At 42.3% G+C, this 20182-nt stretch overlaps 1 protein-coding gene and 1 long non-coding RNA gene across 4 annotated transcripts; one reads left to right on the forward strand and one right to left on the reverse strand.

The window, feature by feature from the left end:
* The first annotated feature begins 12421 nt into the window (after positions 1-12421).
* Positions 12422-15866, forward strand: LOC110618105. Of its 3 annotated transcripts, none has more exons than XR_006351078.1 (4): positions 12428-12697; positions 13138-13214; positions 14083-14262; positions 15364-15866. It is a non-coding gene; the product is annotated as an uncharacterized LOC110618105 (long non-coding RNA). The 3 variants fall into 3 exon arrangements; XR_006351077.1 differs by lacking the exon at positions 15364-15866 and adding an exon at positions 14575-15342 and having other exon boundaries at positions 12430-12697; XR_002488467.2 differs by lacking the exon at positions 15364-15866 and having other exon boundaries at positions 12422-12697; positions 14083-14568.
* A 481-nt stretch (positions 15867-16347) lies between these two features.
* LOC110618104 (protein EXORDIUM-like 3) lies at positions 16348-17704 on the reverse strand. The gene has a single exon (XM_021761154.2). It carries the CDS (start codon positions 17559-17561, stop codon positions 16536-16538), a length of 1026 nt encoding a protein of 341 aa, XP_021616846.1. The 5' UTR covers positions 17562-17704; the 3' UTR covers positions 16348-16535.
* Between the last annotated feature and the right edge of the window lie 2478 nt (positions 17705-20182).

Below are 20182 nucleotides of genomic sequence, written 5' to 3' on the forward strand. Positions count from 1 at the left end.
ATGAATGAGATGCACCCGGGTCCATTAATGCATACACATCAGAACACCCAATGACGAGATTACCTGACACCACGGTGTTGGATGTGTTAGCCTCCTGCTGAGTCATGGTGAAGATCCTGGCTGGAGCTGATGGACCTTCACCTCGGGAACCAGAAGAAGAGGCTGCCCCTCTCCCTCTACCTCTGCCACTGCCCTGAGTTGTGGCTGGAACTGCTGGCTGTGCCACACTACCAGAAGCTGTCTGCTGGGGCTGGCCCATAAAAGGTGCTCTAGGACAATCCCGAGCTATGTGTCCCTCCTGTCCACATCTGAAACATGCATTAGTCCCAGCTCGACACACTCCCCTGTGTGGTCTTCCACATCTCTGGCATTCTGTACCATCTGAGCCTGAGCTCGAGCCACCGCCAAATCCCAGACCGGATTTCAACTTGTTCCAAAACTTATTCTTCTTCGGCTTCTTGGTGGTGCTATCCCACCTCTTCTTACCTGAGCTCTGAGAAGAGAAACCTGGTCCTCCTCTGCTTGGGGTCTTAACCCCTGAAGACTGGGTCACTGACTGCTTCACTGACCCCTCAACTATAGCACTTGCCTCCATTCTTCGAGCCATATCCACCACAGTGTGGAAACTTTCTCTCTCAGCTGACTGAACCAACGAGGAGTACCTGGAATGCAGCTTCATAACATATTTCTTGGCTTTCTTCGTATCTGAATCTAGAGCTTGCCCTGAAAAAGGCAATAGCTCCAAGAATTTATCCGTGAACTCCTCTACACTCATGTGCTCTGACTGCCTCAGTTGCTCAAACTCAATCATTTTCAGTTCTCTAGAACTGTCTGGAAAAGCCCATCCAGCGAACTCATTCGCAAATTCTTCCCATGTCATACCGTCTAGTCTCGAGTCCACATAACACTTGAACCATTCCCGTGCCTTCTTGCACTTTAAAGTGAACCCTGCCATCTGAATGGCCCTGCTGTCACTTGCCCCTAGCTCATCAGTTATTGTCTTCACCACTCTCAGATACTCAAAGGGGTCATCCCCTGACTTGTATTTGGGAGCATCTAGCTTAAGGTAGTCTGTCATCTTTACCTTGCTCCCATCGACTGAGCTAGGTCTAGGAGGTTGAGTAACTGGGGCTGCTGGTTCTGTAGGTGGTGGAGGTGGAGGTGCAGCATTCCCCGAGGTGGGGTTTGCCGGGTTTGGATAGAAGGGTGAGGGTGGATAAGCTGGGTACTGTGTATAGGGTGGATAGAAAGGTGGATAAGGCATGTAGGTAGGGTAGGGGTTAAAGCTGGAGTAATCCGATGTGCCTCCCATCGGATACCCTGAACCCTGTGGGAAGGGTGGATAATGGGGTGGAAAACCATACCCCGAGGCCTGAACGCCTCCCTGAGACTCCCCTATCCCTTCTTCCTCCATGCTCACATCCAAGTTCCCATCCCTCCTCTGATCCTCTCCTGTAACCTCCCTCACATCGGAAGAACTTCCTCCTCTATCTGTCCCCCTTCTGCTAGCATCAAAAGACCTTCTAGGGTCCCTTGACACTCTTTCTCTGTTGACTCTACAAGACATTGCCCTAGGCAATGTAGGAGGACGGGCACTCGTGCCCTCATCCTCAGGTGGCACTCCAGTCAATCGCGCAGATCGACGAGTTCCTCTCATCCTATTCTCTGAAAAACAGCTCATAACAAGCAAACATTAGCATCATATGGCTCATGTGGGCACACATGAACCCTCATCACATACATCACATAGCATAGCATATCATTAATGCACATGCACAAAATCATGGCATTTCACATCATCATACAAGACAGGACTCAACATCCTATCCTAGTGGACATGACCTTCCTATTGTGCTTGACCTTCTAGAACATCTATGAGCCCGACACTCTAGGTCCGACCATATGAACCTAGGGCTCTGATACCATTCTGTAACGACCCGAAAATCGGACCGCTACCGGCGCTAGGATCCGGGTCGACTTAAGGCCGCCGGGACCCGTAGCAAGCCTGACATATAACCTGTAAACCTGTATAATCCCATACATGATCAACAACATGCATAAAAAATTAAAACTTTTCTTCATACATACTGTCATCAACTAACTCAACCTGTGAATACTCTGAACATATACATAACATAGTCCCTCTGTGGGATCTCATCAAGCCTTAAAGGCAAAACAACCTGTGTTGAGTTAGTTTACATAAACATCATAACATAAGATCATGTATATACAAAAGGGATTAACAATATACTATGGTCAAGCACAACTCTATCCTCAATAACCTCATTACATAACATCCTGAATATTTTTACATTTCATCATAATACAATTGTCATGTCCACAAACTAACTATTACATACATATGACTTTTTCTCTTCTTGCCTTCTCTATCTATCCCGTACCTGCAAACCTGGGGGTTAGGGGAGAGGGGTGAGCTAGATGCCCAGTGAGTAGAACTATAAAAAAAGAATATTTAAAACATGCTATCATGAAATGCGTCACTACACAAACAAATCACACCACGGATGGACTGATTCAAAAATCCCTCAGCTCCATGCCCGGCCCTATTATGGGCACCACAGGACTTCGTATTGCCCGGCCCTATTATGGGCACCACAGGACTTCGTACTCGGAGTTATTGCCCGGCCCTATTATGGGCACCACAGGACTTCGTATTGCCCGGCCCTATTATGGGCACCACAGGACTTCGTATTCAAAAGGCTAATGAATCATCCTAACGTCCATCCACTGTCATCTATCACAACAATACAATGCGGCATAGTCGTGAATTCTAATGCAAACAACCTATAATATGATCATGATGCATGAAGCATGATAAAAGCATTTCATTTCTTAATTTAAAAGGTTAAGTTTAGTTCCACTCACCTCCGGCTGACTCTGACAAACTCTGTAGCAGCTGGCTCACTGCTGGGGTCCTTGGTTCCTCGGGTCCGAACCTACACAGGTGGACTCCAATGAGGGACCAAACATACAAAAACATAACTCTAATATATTCCCCAAAAACCCCCTAAAACATCCTAAAAATATCACATAGAGATATGTATGGAGTGGCTGAACAGGGCACTTTCGGCGGCACCTTCGGCGGCCGAAAGTCCTGGACAGAGACGAAACTCAGGTAGGTTCGGCGGCACCTTCGGCGGCCGAAAGTGCCAGACAGAGACGAAAGTCTCTTTTCGGGGGCAACTTCGGCAGCCGAAAGGCCTGCCTCCCCAGCCATGTTCGGCGGCCGAAAGTGCCTTCGGCTGCCGAACCTGGTTTCTGCCAAAGGGCAGAAACTTGGCTCCTTTGTGCATTTTCGCCTCCAAACTCACCAATCATGCATATATCTCAACCAAATCATGCATACAAGTTCCTAGGGGCCTCAAAACATCAAATATTAACCCATAACTCAAAATATAACCTAACATGCATTTCTACTCATAGATCTAGCATAAAACTTACTTAAAACATATAAGGAGCTTAAGATCGGCCCTTACCTCTTGAAGATCGAGAGGGAGACGACCTAAACTTGGAGATTCACGAAAATGAGCTCCTTAGTTCCCAAAGCTCCAAAACTTGTTTTAAATGTTCAAAACCTTCAATGCAAGCTTAAAACTCAAGAAAAATGGTGGGGATTTGGAGGAAAAACACTAGATTTGCAAAGGGAAGGTCGGAAGCTTGCTGTGGCCGAAAATGGGAGAAAGCTCGCCCATTTCGGCTAAGTGCCCCATTTATAGGTGGCTGGCCAGGCCACGTTCGGGGGCCGAATGTGCCTCCGCATCCATGCAATGTTTGGCGGCCGAACTTGACTTTCGGCGGCCGAACCTGAACTTCCCTAACTCATGCTTTCGGGGGCCTAACGTGCCTCCAAAACGCATGCATGTTCGGCGGCCGAACTTGACTTTCGGCGGCCGAACCTGGGTTTTCCTCCAATGCTATTTTCATGCAAAAACTCATTTAGTTTCATACTTTAAAACCATTAAAAACATGAAAACATTTTATGAAAGCATGGTTCTACCCTTCTAGAGGTCTCCGACATCCGAGATTCCACCGGACGGTAGGAATTCCGATACCGGAGTCTAGCCGGGTATTACACTAAGTGTCCCCCTCCTGTCTCCGCTGAAGACACACGCTGACCCATCCTGATCGCTGAGACTAACGACTTTGTCTCTGCAGTCCAAGGTAGCTCCATATGTAGATAGCCAATCCATCCCTAGAATGACATCAAAATCCGTCAAATCTAGAACCACTAGGTCAGCTGGAAGGCATCTATCCTCTATGAACACTGGACTGAAGCGACAGACTGACACTGCCACTGATGGGTCACATTTGGGTCCACTGACCCAAAGAGGACACTCTAACTCAGAGATCATCAGACCCAATCTCTCTACGACTCTCGAAGCAATAAAAGAGTGAGAAGCACCAGGGTCCATCAGAGCATACACATCAGAACACCCAATTAAGAGGTTACCTGACACCACTGTGTTCGACGTGTTTGCCTCCTCTTGAGTCACAGTGAAGATCCGTGCTGGGGCTACCGGACCGTCACCTCGGGAACCTGCCGCTGAAGAAGAGGCTGACCCTCTTCCTCTGCCTCTGCCACTGCTCTGAGGCATAGCTGGAACTGCTGGCTGTGCTACACTGCCTGAGCTTAGGGCTGAGCAGTATTCGGTTTAAACCGAAATAACCGACCGAACCGATTAATTTTAAAATTTTGGTTCGGTTTTTTTTTTTTCGGTTCGGTTCGGTTTGAAATTTTTAAAAAATCGATGATTTCGGTTCGGTTCGGTTTTAGAGGTAAAAATTTCGATTAGACCGAACCGAACCTAAATCACCTATACTACGTCGTTTTAATAGTTCCCTATTCCCTATTTCCCTTCCCTTCCCTTCCCTGCCCTAAATCTAAAACAGATTTCTATCTCTTCGTGCGTGCCGCCAGTGCTCCTCTCATCTCTGTGCTCTCTGCTCCATCTGCTCCATCTCTCATCTCCATCTGCTCCATCTCTCATCTCCATCTGCTCCATCTCTCATCTCCATCTGCTCCATCTCTCTCTCTGTGCTCTGCTCCATCTCTCATCTCTCCGCGAGATTCTCGCGCCTGTGCCTCCACTCTCCTCTCGATTGGACTGATTCACCATCGGCGTCGGCCATTGCTCTCTATCGGCTCTCCACGCATCGTCGGGCAGTCGACAATCTCTCATCTCTATGCTCTGCATGGCTCTCATCTCGCCGCGAGATTCTCGCACCTGTGCCTCCACTCTCCTCTCAACTGAACTGATTCATCATCGGCGTCGGTCGTTGTACTCTATCGGCTCTCCACGCGTCGTCGGACAGTAGGCAAGTGCTTATTCCACAGCCCTCAGTCGGCAAGTGTTATTTTGGCAAGTGTTATTTGCTGTTGATTGTTGAATTTGTGTACGTTTGATTGTTGAATTTGTGTGTTGAATGTTTGATTGTTGAATTTGTGTGTTGAATTTGTGTGCTGTGATTGTTCTTTTTACTCTTTTTAGATTGAATTTTAGAACACTAAAAATCAATCTAAAAAGAGTAAAAAGAATAATGAAAAGTTTGAAAATCGGTTTAACGGATCAAACCGACCGAACCGAACCGAACTGAACCAAATCGATTTGATTCGGTTATCTCTCTTATTCGGTTCAGTTCGGTTTATGTAAAATACTGCAATTCGGTTTTTGGTTATTTTGGTTTGGTTCGGTTTTGAACCGAACCGACCGAATGCTCACCCCTACCTGAGCTCATCTGCTGGGATGGTGCCATAAAGGTCAACTGAGGACATTCCCGAGCAAAATGTCCCTCTTGTCCACACTTAAAACAGGCTGTAGATCCCATACGACAAACTCCTTTGTGCGGCCTTCCACATTTCATGCACACTGTACTGCCTGTGCCAGAGCTTGAGCCACTACCCATTCCCAGACTAGACTTAATCTTATTCCAGAACTTGCCCTTCCTTGCTTTAAATTTTTCTCCTTTCTTACTGCTGCCAGATGCTGCTGCACTAGGGGTCTTAGAACCCGAAGACTGTGTCATTTGCCATTTCACTGTCCCCTGAATGATGGCACTTGCCTCCATCTTCCTGGCGGCATCCACTATAGAGTAGAAACTCTCTTTCTCTGCTGGAAGCATCAAGGAGGAATACCTGGGATGAAGTCTCATGGTATATCTCCTTGCCTTCTTCTGGTCAGTGTCAGAAGCCTGACCCACATACGGTAATAGATCCAGGAACTTATCTGTGTATTCATCTACTTTCATCTCCCTGGAACTGTCTGGAAAAGCCCACCCTGCAAACTCATTGGCGAACTCTTCCCATGTCATGCTGTCCAACCTGGGGTTCACATAATTCTTGTACCACTCTTGAGCTTTCTTACATCTCAGTGTGAACCCTGCCATCTCAATGGCTCTGCTGTCATCAGCTCTTAACTCGTCGGTTATCATCTTAACCAACCTGAGGTACTCAAAAGGGTCGTCTCCCGTGTTGTACTTGGGAGCATCCAACTTTAGATACTCTATCATCTTCACCCTACTTCCCCCAGATGAGCTAGGTGGAGGTGCTTGGACAACTGAGGCTACTGGTTCTGGTTCTGGTGGTGGAGCAGAAGGTGCTGAACTTGACTCTGGGTATGCTGTACTGGGATGGAAAGGTGTGGGTGGATACATGGGATATGGTGGGTAAAAAGGAGGATAAGGCATATAAGGCATGTATGTAGGATATGGGGTAAAACTAGAGTAATCCGACGTACCCCCCATCGGATACCCTGGGCCCTGTGGAAAGGGTGGATAACCGAACCCCGAGGCCTGAGTGCCTCCCTGAGACTCTCCCATACCCTCTTCAGACCTGCCCATACCCATGCTTTCCTCTCTTGCCTGGTCCACATCCATAGCCTCCCTCACTTCCTTTGCGCTCCCTCCTCTATCTGCTCTCGTCAAAAGGCCTTCTAGGGTCCCTTGACGTACCCTCCCTGCTTGATCTCTGAGACCTTGCCCTTGGCAACGCAGGAGGACGAGCATCTGAGCCCTCATTCACTGGTGGGACTCTAGTTAATCGTGCAGATCGACGAGTTCCTCTCATCTTAACTTTCTGGAAAAGCAACATAACAGCACACATCAACATAGAAACATCACATAACAACAATGCATATGCATCACTCATGGCATTACACCTCATCCATTAGACAGGACTCAACATCCTATCCTAGTGGACATGCTTTCCTATTGTGCTTGACCTACTAGAACCTCTATGAGCCCGACACTCTCTATGTAGGTCCGACCATATGAACCTAGGGCTCTGATACCAATCTGTAACGACCCGAAATTGGACCGCTACCGGCGCTAGGGTCCAGATAGACTTAAGGTCGCCGGGACCCGTAGCAAGCCTACTATACTCTCTGAGTACCTGTAAAACCCCATACATGATCAACATAACCTGTAAAACTGAAAACCTCCTACTATCTCATACCATGGTTCAACCTGTGCATGCACTACCTCTGTACACAGACTCCCCTTGCCAGAGCACTCATCAAAACTCTAGCTGAGTCCACACAGTAAATGTCAAACCTGTTCATCCATACTCATCAACTAGCCATCTACATAATAAACTATGTATAAAAAAGGGATTTACATTACATCTGGGTCAAGCACAATACTAGATACAAACTCTATACAGATCCATTACATCTCCTTACATCATTACATGTCCACACTATGCTATTACATATCTCTTACTCTTTCTCTTCCTGTACCCTGCTAGACTTCCCCTGTACACTGAACCTGCAAAACTAGGTTAGGGGAGAGGGGTGAGCTATAAAGCCCAGTGAGTAGAAACAATGAACTGTAGTTACATGCTCTTATGAAATGCGTCACAGCACAAACATTTCACATCACGGATGGACATGACCACCAAAACTCCCTCCAATGTCAGTATGCCTGGCCCGGCCAGGTCTTACAACATCAGTATGCCTGGCCCAGCCAGGTCTTACAACAGCAGTATGCCTGGCCCAGCCAGGTCTTACAACAGCAGTATGCCTGGGCCAGCCAGGTCTTACAACAGCAGTATGCCTGACCCGGCCAGGTCTTACAACATCTCTAGGGCTATTGGGGTCGCTTTGGTCCATCCACATCCTCAACATATTATGCAATGCGTCACATTCGTGATACTAGTGCAATCAACCTATTATATATCATCATGATGCATGAACATGCTTTAGGCATATGATTTCTCAATTTAGTTATTAAGTTTAGTTCCACTCACCTCTGGCTGAATCTGAATGCTCTGAAGCAGTGCTCACTGCTGCTCTCTTCGGTTCCTCTAGTCCGTTCCTACACAGGTGGACTCAAATGAGGGACCAAACTAGCTCAAGAACAACTCTATAAAACTCCCCAAAAACCCCCCCTCAACATCCTAAAACAACCACAAAAAGTATGCAAAAGAAGGCTGGACAGGGCACTTTCGGCGGCAGGTTCGGCGGCCGAAAGTCCCTTCCAGAGACGAAACTCAAACACCTTCGGCGGCCGAACTTAACTTTCGGCAGCCGAACCCTTTCGGGGGCAAGGTTCGGGGGCTGAAAGGCACTCCAGAGACGAAAGTCTCTAACCTTCGGCGGCACCTTCGGCGGCCAAAACCCTGCTCCAGAGCCAAAAGTCCAAACTTTCGGGGGCAAACTTAGGCACGCTTAGGCAGCCGAAACCACCTCCTTAGCATGTTCGGCGGCCAAAACTGGATTTTCCCATTTTGGCAGAAACTTGTTCTGCTTCATGCAAACGTGCCCAAACTTCACTCAAACTTGCAACCAACAAAACCACAACCTGCATATACTCAAGTATAGGCACAAAGGGGTCCAAAACTAACTTAAAACCCCAAACAAACAACACAACCAACACATAAGCATGCTTTGACCAAAACTCAACCAAAACCACAACTTACCCTACACATGCATATCTTCCCAACCAACTCCATAAAACCTTTAGAAAACATAAGAGAAGCTAAGGATCCACACGTACCTCTGAAAGATCTTGAGGATAGGTGATCCTAACGTGGAGATATGGAGAATCAAGCTCTCAAAGTCTCCAAACTTCAAAACTTTGATCTTTTGCTTAAAACCTTTAAAACAACATAAAAATCTCTCAAAACTTGGAAAGATTTGAAGAAATCATGAAACACTCCCAAGGAAGAGCATGGTCTCACCTCTGCCTGTGAAAATGGAAGAAACTTATACATTTCACCGACCTAAGGCCTTTTATAGGTGGCTGGCCAGACCACCTTCGGCGGCCAAACGTGAAACCGAATGCCATGCATGTTCGGCGGCTGAACTTTCACCTTCGGCGGCCGAACCTTGCATTTCCTCCTTGGCTCTTTTCTTTCAAAAACACTCATTTCCTTTGATACTTAACACATAAAATCATAGCAAAACACTTTAGAAAAACATATCGATACCCTTCTAGAGGGTTCCGACATCCTGGATTCCACCGGAAGGTAGAATTCTGATGCCGGACTCGAGCCAGGTATTACATGGAGCCGGTCTCCTAGAAGCCCTGGATCTCTTCGAGACAGGAACCGAGGTAGGCACTTTGGTAGGGGCAGGACGCTTATCTCTGACCTTCTCCCCGATGCTCCCACTATCAACAGGACTGGGTCCAACCCCCTTAGAAGCAGGGGCAACTCCGACAGGAACCTCCTGGGCACCTTCACCTATGGGAATAACCTCTATTCTCTCCTCTGGAGCATCCTCTTCAGCGATGGGGGCCTCAAGCCTCACTTCAGGAGCTTCCTCGGGAGGAAAGACAGGATCCGTCCTCGCCAGCCTGGTGTCCTCAACCACTTCAGAAATAACTCTCGGAGCCTCTTCCGTCCTCTCAGTAGAAGAGCGTCGAGGCCGGGGGGCTTGAGAGGACTGGCGAGTCGAGCTCGATCTGCTGCGGCTGGGGGGCCGAGATGACTTGCTACGTCGGGAGCTTGGTCTGGGAGCCTGAGAAGAAGCTAGGGCAGGAGGTCGACCAACCGTCTTGGAAGAAATGGTTTCAACCACCTTTTGAGTAGCCTCCCTCACGGACTACCCACCCAGGAGAGCATCCAAAGCAGCATTCATGCTCTCCCGAGATAGTGTAAGGTTCTTGGGAGGTTTGATTTGGTCCATTTTCACCTCAGAAGCTGCAAAAATCCAAAACCATGGCAAGTCAGAAGCAATCCTCGACAAAAAACGAAAAAATAAAACAAATCAAGTAAATGAAATAAGGTACCCGCGCCCTTAATATCCCGAAGGTTGGACGCGAACAAGCACTTTTTGACGTCATACTTCTTCTCCACAGAAGTCAGTCGAAGGAATCCGACCTGGTCGGTAAGGCTCAGCTGGGTCAGGTCGTTGCAACCCAGAGATACATCCTCCCAGGAGAGATCAAGCTCCCAAGCCAACCCCGTTTGCTTCTTCAACTCTACCACCAAAAACCCCTCTACCCAGCCTTTGATAGAGTCCTTATAGCCCGTAAAGATGGACAACCCTCCCCGAGGGGCAAAGTAGTAAAATTTTTTGCTTGCTTTGACCAGCCTGAAGAAGCTAACAAACAGATGAACCGTGGGTGTGAACCCCCAGCTCAGACACACAGATTCGAAGGAAGACATGAAAAGAATAGAGTTAGGGGTTAGCATTCGAGGGGTGATCTCGAAATACCGGAAGACCTCGTTAAAGAACGGAGAAAAGGGGAAAGACAAACCATACTCCCTCTGCTTGATGAAGAAGACTAGACTGATGTCTTTTTAGGTTCGACCAGGCCAGGGGGAGAAGGATCAGGGAGAATGATCCTCTCATTCCGGTAAGGAGCCCGAATGTGAAAAAGAGGGGTATCCAGGTATTCCCTAGAAATGAAATTCCTAATGTTGGACGAGGTGATGCTAGACTCTAGGTTGACAATATCGGGAAGACTAGAGCTATCCATGATGGAAGAATAGGCGCACCTAGAAAACGATTAAGGCAGAGGAGCAGAGAACAGCCAAGAGAGTAGAAGAGCAGAAGAAAGCAAGCGTTTTGAGAATACTGGAAGAAGACTAAATTTGAAACAATGAAAAGCCGAAAAGATGTTTCGAACAGTTTTGTCCTTGGGCGACGCGGTCATTATTACTCTCGGTATTTACCCCCTCATCAGCCGGGCAATAACTAATGAGAAGGTAAAGGGGCAATTGATGACCGCTGGATTTCTTCACCCCGGTCTGGGGCCAGGCCCATGACAATAGTCCATTATCTGGAGGCCCTCAAGTCTCCCGCATGGACCCAGTCCGGCCCACTCAGCCTTGAGACCGGGCTTTATCTAAGTTCCTCAATCAGGCTCACCCAGTCCGTACGGCTCACCAAATGGATCCTCTTTGGGCTCTGTTTTAATCTTATCTTTCGGCCCGGCTCGGAACCTAGAAGGAGACCGACCCATCCATCTGGTGGGCCCCTCAGCATGCGTGCCCATGGAGAATCAGAGGCCGTTACGCATGTAGCAGGAATATGATATCCTCGTACGCCCGAATTAGCATGGCAGGGACAGGTGGTCCAATGATAAACAGTTTGTTATACGTCACTAGCAGACAAAAGAAAACAGATAAAAGGAGGATTGCCCTCCTCTAGACCTAAGTTTTTTCTAAGTTCACAAAATCTCTGTAAAACCCTATTTTCTGGATCTCAGATCATCACCTCCGATGGGAGCTGACCATTACACTCGATCCTACTAAATTTGTTGGACGATTTCCCACAAGCAGACAACTGAGTAGTACACTCGGTCCCGCTAAATTTACTATTATATAGCATTCGAAATTGCCGTATTCTGTCGATGTAGGACGATTTACCACAAGTAGAGAGCTGACTATTATACTCTTTGCTATTATATAGCATTTGGAATTGCCGTATTCTGCCGATGTGGAAAATCAATTCTACCGACATGGGATGATTTTTCACAAGCAGGAAGGCTGACCATTACACTCGATCCGGAGCTAAATTTACGACGTTCTCGTCGCAACTGAATGACTGGACTATCGAGTATTGTGGCGGTCCTGCTAAATTTACGACGTCCTCGTCGCAATTGAATCGAATACAATTACTAAAGCAGGACCAGACTCTTAGTTACTGTAGTTCGCTAGTACCTCGGGCGGTTCCACTTCGTTTTACATGGGTAGCCCTTTTCTCGTAGATCCATTAGCTCTGCACAATTTCTCTGATTCAAAAATAGCACTGATACCAATTGAAATAGTTCGATTCAAACTGATCCAAATAATTTTTGGACCCACTTTCCACTTGGTCCAAAATGGTTAATCTAAATTATTTAATAGTTTCGTGTTAATTATTATATACAATTCAGAATTGAATTCTGTGAGAGGTGGGACGATTTTCCACAAGTAGGCAGGTAACCATTATAGATAGTATTATGAATTTTTTGTAACATGACTTAGTTCTTTTTAGCAGAAACGCTAAAGCAATTTTGACAGATTCGGAATTTCTCAATGTATCATGGATGTACAGTAATATTGGTTTTTTCGGAACTTAATTATTTCTATCCAATTATTGTGCCAGAATGATGGTTGGATTCTCTCTCTCTCCAATGCATTTCTCATTAAATATCCATTGTTTTCTTCTTCTTTCTTTTGCCTACGGGTGAACGGTGGTGCATGCGAGGAACTGAGGATGGATATAGTAGTGCTGCAGCCTGCAAATTAGTAAATTTCTTTTTTTCTTTTAAATTCATCGCATCACCATGCGTGCTTTATTAAAGCAAGTGATACTTTTAACTTCAAACTCCAAATTTTCTATCAATTTCAAAATTTTAATTTATGTATTTTATTTATATTTAATTCTGAAATCTAGCGGCAAAAATAGATGTAAAAGTTTTCCATTACTCTTTTAGCTGATTAGGGAGAAACCACGTGATATTTTACTTTATAAATAAACTTGTATTGCTGAAAATATATAGGAAGAAGAAGAAGTAAGATCTTGTTACAGCAACTATTTCTCTCTTCTCCCCCCAAATCCAACATGCTTTAGATGCTTGAGGTCTTATTTATTACAATGGTTAAAGTTTTTCCATTAATAATAAAACAGTGGGCCAGTGGCATGCTTGAAACTGGTCTTTTTAAGTACAAACATCATCTAATTGCAGAATGTGAGAAGTCGTGGAAAGGTTAATTGACCTTGTGCTGATGCAGTTCAGATGAAACCTCATGCTTTTGTCGCCAGGTGCAAATTCTCTTTTTTCTCTTCTCAATTTTTTGATTAGTATCAAATTCTGTCATACAATAGGGTCATATTTGAATTCATCAGTGGTGCCATGCTTGAATATTAATGAACAGGTCCTTTCTTGCTTACTTAAAATGCAAATGGTTAAATTCGCAATAAAGAACTCTGATTATTACCAGTTTGGCAGAATTTAGGGAAGATTCAATCAGAGTTGTAGGCTCTCAAAGGTCGAAAGAGTGTTTACTATTTAATTTGCACATAAAAGAAATGCTGCTAGGTAGAGTTGAGCATTAAAGCTGCTCATATGGAGTTCATAAATATGAGCACATGCATTTACACTCTATACCTAGTCACTCTGGATGATACTGTGAATTATTGTAGTCAGTGCAGTTAGGACCTTGTTTGTCCTAAAAACTAGTGGTTTTTGTTGATTTATTTATTTTTGTATGAGAAGTTATCTAAACTCATTTCTCTAGTGTCCCTTTAGGGGATACGGGGGTGATTTTCTTGGACCACCAAATCATTTAGCTTACCGTGTACCAATTTGTTTCAGATTTGCAAATCAATTCAATGCAAGCACTCCTTTGTGCACTTCATCAAAATTTGTGTGAAAATTAGATGACATGATCAATAGAGGTCCCCCCCCCAATCATTGCTTCTTCTCCTTTGCACATCTTCCCTTTTCAATGCTAATCAATTTACATCAACTCTTTATACCCATTTCTTCTCTTCCCCCCCTCTTCCCATTTCTTTTTCTCTACTTGTTTATTGAAAGTTAATCTTATTGGTACGATGATGTAGGCAGGGAATTATTTTGCTTTCTCTTTTTTTTGTTCTTCATCATCATTTAATTCTTTGATTTTTCTAGTTAATTTTGTAAGCTCTAAAAAGAAGGAAAGAGAGGCAAAATTTAACAAGAAGCTGAGGGAAGCTAGCTACAGCCTATAAACAGCTACTTTGTTTCTCTTTCATTGTTGCTTTATTGCGGTTGAAGTTACAGCTAAGGCCAAAGCTGCCATAAATGGGAAAGATGAGCTTATAAGCAATGGTATGAACTTCTTCTATGATCTGATGCATCATATTCACCCGCAAGAAAACAACGTTCCTCTATGCACTTCATGCCTGTACAGAAACTAACAGCTTATTTGTCAATAGATTTTTTTTTTTTTTGAAAAAATATTTTTAGATGTTATTGAAAAAAAAATTGAAAAAGTTAATTAGCTACTGAATTTTTTATTTTGAATATTGATTATTATATTCTTTGATTAATAGGACGGAGAGTATTAAATTATCATTTAAAAAGATGATTGTTGTTAATATTCATTTATCCTAAATGAGGGTTTTATCTCTTTTTTAATAGTAATAAATTAAGAAAGAACAGAAGGGGACAATTGAGGATTTTTATAAAGCACGCAAGGGGTTGTTGGTCAAAAAGATTGAAGGGTTGAGGCGCCGCTTCTGCTTTTCCACCGATCCGAATTTATAATGAGTGTTTGTATGCTAGGATTGAAGAAATTGACCTCTATTAATTTCTTTATTGGGCATTGATGGAGACAAATGAAATGCTGATTATTTTATCATCCTTACCTAACCCTAAAAAGAGGGTTCTAAATTCCTTGAGCGTCAAACTAACCCATTTCATGTGTAGTGTAAACGAGAGAGACAGCCAGCTGGTTCCCAATTTTCTATCAATTTATAATGTTTGAATTAGGAACCGATATGTTCTTGCATTGCAAGCCATTGGTTTGGTATTATATGTTTTTTTTTTTTTCTTTCCTTCTTCTATTATAAATGAAGAGTTGTCCAACAATTTCTTCTTTTCAAGGATTCTGTTGTGCTCTATGGTTTATGTTTGAATCCCACTAGCTCAAGTATTGAGCTTCACCCCCTCGATTATGATGGTATTCTCCGTGTATCAACATTTTCAAAGCGTACAGATATTCTCCTCTACAACAGTGTCTTCCCTGGGGCTTCTCAAATCGAGGGTTTTTGTTTTTTGCATTTTTCACATATCCATGCATTACCCCCTCCCCCCCACACACACAAATCGGTGGCCGATTATTATAAATAAAATTATTGACTTACATTTTGGTATTGTTCCTTATAATGTGATTACCTATTCATTTATTTATATACTCTCCTTTTCCAGGCCAAAGCTGCTGCAAGTGCAAAAGAGTAGAAAACTCGCAGTGAATTGCCCTTCACTTTATCTATTTATTTCTCTTATTTTTGGTTATGATAGATTGATTCCTTTATATTGGAGTAGGCGACAAAGTGTGGCATCTCAAGGAAAGAACGTAGGAAAACCATAAAAAAAAATCCTATTTGGAAGAAGAAAGAGGCTAAATCGTAGACTAATGGCCCAAATCCCCACAAAGTTCTCAAAAAAATGGTAAAGAAAGCAAACATGAATGGGTCCCTTAGATACGCCTAAAAATCACAGCTTGTGTTGATGATGACTTCTGTTTCTATACTAAATACTTGTGGAGTAGCGTTACTTAGAGTTATAATCACACAAAATTTAAGATGAGTTCCAGTGTCAACATCAATTTTGTAATCGTTTTGGCAACCCAATTAAGGCTTTTTGTCTGCTTACAGATAACGCCTTCGCAATTATTGAGAAATCAAGGCACCCATTAGTTACAAATCTCATACAATTATTGTCATAAACATGTTTAAAACCATTTTAATGTTTCTAAACTATTGCCATTCATAATATTATCAAACAATATAAGCTTCTAATCATACCACACTGTTACGGTTGTGATCTTATCAGCAATTCAGGTTTAAGTTCATAAACAGTAGTTGAATTATGATAAGGGGGAGATTTGAGGGTAGTTGGCAGTGGAGCCCACCCCATCTTCACTACCAAGTTTTTTTCTTACTCATAATTGCATGTACCTACGATTTTGATATTCATACAATACCATCCACAGTTAAGCACCTTCCGTGCTGTACTGTAATCTTCTGTCCCAATACTTCTCCAATCTATTTCCATTTTCTGATACAGCACCTCATCATTAAAATTGAACTTATTTCAATTGCTATTAGAAAACCTAATTTAAAATCTCAACTAAATTGCTCTTAATAAGACCACCTTCCGGCTATTGCTACAGTTGCTGCTTTTAAATAAGGCGGGAAAAAGTTTAAGATATTTTGTATACATAAACAGTATACGAAAATATATTATTACACATTTTTAACAACCTTAATAACTACCTTAACTAAAATATGCATTTCAACAAAACCCAAAAGAAAAAGACAAAAAGAAAAATTAAAAGAAGAAATATTGAAACCCAAAATACAAAAATAAATTCAGCATTACTGATCCAGTGCATTAGGGCCAGTGCAGTAACTGACCACATGACTCCATAACCACTGAACCAAGTACCTCCGTCTGATTCCGTTCATATTATACGTGGCACCATCATGTGCCTCCAAAAGCTGCCCTGTGTAAGACCCCCCTCCTCCTGTTCCGTATATGCCCTCGCACAAATCCGCTATTTCCACCGGCGAAGTTGGGTCCTGCCCGGCGTACCACGCGTTCACTAACGGGTTCGTTGCCAGCTCAGCAATCTCGTGGCCTATTACGCTTATCATCCCATCCACTCCTACGTCGCCGTTTGGTGACTTCTTCGGTTTTAGCCCAGGGATGTAATCTGGTACGGCGAACGGGTAGGCACACACTCCTGGGCACAGCTTCGCGCTGTTGCCCACCCACGCGTATGGGAGTGTGTACCCCACGATCGACGGGAATGTGAAATAGTGGAATCCACATACCTGCCCGCAGAAATCCTGGACGTACACGTCATCGGACGTTAGTAACAGATATAACCCACTTTTCGGATTTATTGGCAACGGCTTTGATCTAGCTGTGACCGCACTTTTTATCACGGACTGTATAGATAACCTCGTTAGCGATTTCCCGTGGGAATAAAACCGGTCGTTTTTCTCCTCTCCTAACCGAACCGAGCGCGAGATGTTGGCGCCAGTTTGATCGGTGTAAAGCTGTACGGTCTTCCACCATCCGGCGACGGAAGGGTGGGTAGAACGAGCGGCTGAGATGGAGCTAATGAACTCGCGGATAATCTTCTTCTGAGGCTTCTGCCAAGTTCCGTACCATATTGTATGTACGGTGATGTTAGCGGTGAGAACAGGACCCATGTGGTAACGCAAGTGAACGAACTCAGAAGAGCCCTCGAATTTCTTAGACCCAGCATACAGGAGATCAGATGAGTTGGGGCGGAGGTGGGGCCATGGGCGCCACCCAGAAACTGGGTAGACGGCGCAGATAAGGGAAACCACGGTGAGGAGGGGAAGCAGCGAAATGGGAGGTGGCAGGGTCATGGTAATGAAGGGGAGGGTATTTGCCGAAAGAGCAAACAAGGACCGAGTTTCAAGTGGATCAAAAGGGCATTATATATAGATAGGGAAAGGCGTAGAGATAGAAGAAGACAAGATTGTAAAAAAGAAAATGAAAATGAGAAATTTGAAATTTTGAATGAGGGCATTGATTTGCGGGTAATGGAAGACAGGCAGATTTTATAAAGTAAAGAGAGGCAGCAGAGAGGGATTAGGGAAAGTGGGGCCCAACAGTCAGAGGCGCTGGGCCATCATCCCCATCATGATGGTGGTGGTCGTCATTTGATCGGCTTACACTTTCTGTTTCCAATTGCGCGGGAAAAATGCAGCCCCGAGCCCAAGGGGCATTTCAGGAATCACACTTTTCAATTTTTACTTTTCTTTTTTTACTATCACAGTGGATGAAGATGGGGATTGGGATTTGAGAGAAACAGGATTATGATATAAGTCAAAAGATGATTAAGGAGAGTTGGAGATCATCTCATTCACATGATATGCTTCTTTTCTTTTTGTGAGTGTGTATTTATTTCATGTATTTTTGAGACTTGTCAGTTGTGTTAATAAAGGCAAACCTACCCTGAGAGCAAATTCATATACAAAAGAAACTATAATGGTGAAGGAGAATATATTTTTCCTTTTTCAGTATTTACTTTCAGTAGAAAAAAAATAAAATTCAAACCGTATATATTTTTAAACAAATTTTTAAGTGAATTTGGTTAATTATAAATTTAAAAATATATAAATGTAAGTTTCATATGTAATGATTAAGTTAACAAAATCATATAACCATAAAAAAAACAACTGAATTCATGCATGTATGCCTACACACAAGTTCATCTATAATTTTTCCCTACAGAGTGAGGAGACCTCTCGGGTTGGGCCATTTTATTCTTACCAAAATGTCCCTTGTTCTTTGTCAGTCAGTGACAGAAATGGGGCCCTTGAGTTGTCTTCTTATTTCCGGACAACACTTAAAAATCTGAGGGTATTCTTGTATTTTCGCTTTTTGTACAATATTCTTCTTTACTTTGAGGACCAACTCCGTTGATATTTTAGGTTTGCATGTTTCTCCAAATTATAAGCAACTTTTACGTTAATTAGTCTATTTTTACTATAATTTAATTGGATTGCAAAATAAATATATTTTATTTTAATTTTAGAATACATTTTACTTTAATTGTAATCATTAAAATTTCTTGAATTTATAATATCATGCATCTTTTTGATTGACAACCTTGCTAAAGACATCAATATGGACAGTCTGAAAGTTTAATTTTACTTTTCTATTTATTGAGGATATTTAATTTAATGTTTTCTAATTAATTTATAAGTTTCAATTTGAACTAGATTTAGGCTAAATATAAAATTTTTTGGTTCAATTTCCTAATTTATTGATTTATATATTAAAATCAATCATTTATTTTCTTCATTCGTAAGGATAAGATGCTAAAAATTGATTTTAGATTGAAATTTTTAGATTATTTTTCTTTTAAAAGAGGGAAAAGGACAGACTAAATTAAACCTTTTTCAATAAATATATTTGTGAAATTTAAACGCTTTAATATTTTTTATTTTTAGATCAAATAAAATGTTTGGGTTTTATTTATTTATTTTTTGTATTATTAAGTATGCTGACATAACACATATACTAAGCAAAATAAACTGTTATTAAAAATAAAATCAACTATATATTTTAAAAGTTCATATTATCCATAAGATTATAAATATTATTTTATTTTGCTTACATTGTTATATTGATAATAGTAATTAAGGTTATAATAACAAAGTCATTCCAAGTATGAGTGAAAACTGATATAAATATATTTTAAATCACACAGAGAAAAAAATTTGTGTGAATAACATGTTACAATTATGGAGTTGTTTATCCTAAATATTAGGTAATGCAATATGCTTTTTGTCTTCCTTGATTTTTTCAATAAATAAATAAAAATCATATGCTAAAATTCTTAAGTTCTTAACTTACTAAATATTTTACTTGCTATAACTTATTAAATTTATGGGTTTTAAATTTTAAATTAGGTAAGTTAAAAATATAGCTATTATCTTTTTTTTTAGGGTAATTTACGATTTAGTCCCTGGATATTACCATTATTAACAAACCAGTCCCTGTATTTTTAAAAACCTATTAAAACGTCCTTATGTTTTATTTCCGTCAACGAAATAGTCCTTCCATCCTATTTTCCGTTAAAATTAGATAAAGGAGGAGAGAGAAAATTTTTAAAATCCAATTTTACCCTCAAATAAAACCATTTATTTAGTCCTTGTATATTACAATTATTAACAAGTTAGTCCTTACATTTTCAAAAATCTATTAAAATATTTTTATTTTTTTTCATATCTATTAAAACGTCCTTATCGTTTTTTTATGTCAACCAAATAGTCCCTATCTTTTCTCAGATCTATTAAAACGTCCTTATCGTTTCTTTTTGTCAACGAAATAGTCCCTGTCTTTTCTTTCGTCCTCCTCCTCCTCCTCCTCCTCCTCTTCCGATGAAGAAGAAGAAGAAGAAGAAGAAGAAGAAGAAGAAGAAGAAGAAGAAGAAGAAGAAGAAGAAGAAGAAGGAGAAGGAGAAGAAGAAGAAGAA

This window comes from Manihot esculenta, chromosome 6 (assembly GCF_001659605.2).
Source record: "Manihot esculenta cultivar AM560-2 chromosome 6, M.esculenta_v8, whole genome shotgun sequence".
Lineage (NCBI taxonomy): Eukaryota > Viridiplantae > Streptophyta > Magnoliopsida > Malpighiales > Euphorbiaceae > Manihot > Manihot esculenta.